The sequence below is a fragment of the Etheostoma spectabile genome, chromosome 18 (genome assembly GCF_008692095.1).
Source record: "Etheostoma spectabile isolate EspeVRDwgs_2016 chromosome 18, UIUC_Espe_1.0, whole genome shotgun sequence".
NCBI lineage: Eukaryota > Metazoa > Chordata > Actinopteri > Perciformes > Percidae > Etheostoma > Etheostoma spectabile.
In genome coordinates this window covers 17,621,141-17,623,517 of record NC_045750.1, presented here as the reverse complement: position 1 = coordinate 17,623,517, position 2,377 = coordinate 17,621,141, and the positions used below count along the sequence as shown (strand labels likewise).

The 2,377-nt window shown below is 43.3% G+C and overlaps 1 protein-coding gene across 3 annotated transcripts in view; it reads left to right on the top strand.

Moving 5' to 3' along the window:
* rev3l (REV3 like, DNA directed polymerase zeta catalytic subunit) overlaps window positions 1-2,377 on the top strand; it is a 90,105-nt gene that overhangs the window by 79,230 nt on the left and 8,498 nt on the right. For all 3 annotated transcript variants that reach the window (XM_032542422.1, XM_032542421.1, XM_032542423.1), the window contains exon 23: window positions 187-431. In XM_032542422.1, coding sequence (XP_032398313.1) covers window positions 187-431 — 245 coding nt within the window. The remainder of the gene's footprint in view (window positions 1-186; window positions 432-2,377) is intronic.

Below are 2,377 nucleotides of genomic sequence, written 5' to 3'. Positions count from 1 at the left end.
GGGGGGGGGGGGGGGGGGGTGTATAGGCTTGTATCATTTAGACGCTCCAACAATTTTGTTGTCATTACTTAGAATTCGTCATGGGGAAGACAGAAACTACACACTATAGCTTTAAAATGGCAAATATCCGCGCCTGCAGGTTAGACACTTTCTAAAATATTAAATGTTTCATTTTTGTCCCCCCAGTACCGCGTAGAGTCCATGATGCTGCGTGTGGCCAAGCCGTTGAACTACATCCCTGTGACACCCAGCATACAGCAGCGAGCCCAGCAGCGGGCGCCGCAGTGCATTCCCCTGGTGATGGAGCCGGAGTCGCGCTTCTACAGCAACTCAGTGGTTGTACTGGACTTCCAGTCGCTCTATCCCTCCATCGTCATCGCCTACAACTACTGCTACTCCACCTGCCTCGGCCACGTGGACAGCCTGGGAACGTAAGGACATAACAGGTCCACACGCCGACAAGCGTGTACTCTGTCTTGCTCAGGTTGCATGTCTGCCAGGAAAGTCTGCTTCTAGTGCTCATTATTTTTACTGGAACAGACACACTGAGATCTCTGCATGGTGTTCACAGCTCACAGCACTCACTGCAACTTGGGATATATTTCAGTCTTTTTTCACCATTTACTATAGTTGCATAGCAACAGCAGGAGCCATGAACACTTTTTTTCCCCAACATGCATATGTCTGCTACTCCAAGGTAAAATGAAAAAAGATGAGTGCCTGGCAGACTGATGCTGGCTTTATTCTCAGCAGAGTAGAAAGTTGGCAATTTATCCAAATCAACTGCAGTACCTCAGATTTAATAGTTCTAACCATTTTATACCTACCTACATTTACCTTATATGTAATAATCAGCTTATTGCTACATTCACATAGAACATCTGAGTTATTGCTCTATTATTGCTACATGTTACATAAGTATGTTCCGTTCCGATATTTTTATAGCAGCATTTGTAGAAGCGTACTCATCATGTCATTTGATATTTTAAGACATTGTTGAAGAGCTGAACTGAGGCTGCATTGTGGGCAGATAACTTTTTAATCTAGAAGAACGTTTTTGCTCTAGCCTCATGTCAGAGTGATAATTGGATTGTTCGATTATAGGACTGATAGGAAATTCAACCCTTCAGAAAATCAGGGAGAGGAGATATAGTTGTTACTGTTTTGGCAAGGTGTTAACAATCACAAATTGTTGTAAACCTATAAATACTGCCCCTCCCCCGTGCGTAATGCTGCATGATGGCACTGCTGGCCCTGCAGGAGGACTAACCCCCAAATGGAAGAATCTAGAGAGATAGAGACTTTGGGGACCATGACAATGACTGGCTAATATTCCGATTTAAATTCTCTAAAGCCGTGCTCTTGGATCTATGTACTGCATGTGGTCCAGTAGAGAGGGACACGCACCGGAACCGTGCCGTCCAGGTCCAAATACAGGTCCTTGCAACTCTGGTGGCAACCAGCTGTTTACCGCTAAATGTTTCATATACATATTATAATCTTCCACTTTATCACTAAGACTTGTTTGGATATAAAATAGTTCAGGTTAAATCTGTAGGTGTGGTATAAATCCAAACTGTCACAGAGTGCCGTAATGCAATGTAATTCAAGATTCCGATCCTGAGAACAAAAAACATGGCATACATACATACATACATACATACGTTTTTATATGGGACTGGGTTGCTTGATTCAGCGTACTGAAAGAACAACTGCCAGGGATTTTAACATACATATTTGTACACTTGTACACATCTGTGATTTCTAAAGAGAACATTGCTTACCAGGTTTTATAAATCTGAATTTTGTGTATGCCATTGTTGGCTTTTGGCCGTATGTACACTTTTAAGGATCCTATGCCCAATTTTATAAACGAGACCCCTGGGTATGCCCGAATTTATCCTGTTTTTGGAACTCTGTCTGACATTGTGGGACACGTGGTGGAACTGGACCAAGTGTTGGCTGGATTTGGAGTATTGGGAGATGACAGTCCTCTTAGAGGACTCACTGTCACAGTGGCAAGGCTCATAACCCTTGTAGCGCGCAGATTCATTCTGTTGAACTGGAAACGGGCACAACCTCCCACTTTCACTGTGTTGGTCAAAGTCGTAATGCAGCACCTGAGAGATACAATCTCTAGCACCCTACCTAGAGATGGGCATGGGGTACTTTCCATAAGATCATCTCTCAATGCAAATCAAACCGGCTATTAAGTAACTGAAATAAAACCATGCCAGTCTCTAGGTATGGTGAAGGGAATGTGATGATGTGGGGGGGGCTATTTAGTTCCAAAGGCCAAGGGAACTTTATTGGGATGCATATTATCCTGATCTATGAAATAACTGGCCTTTAATAATAAAAATCTGCCTGCCTCTAT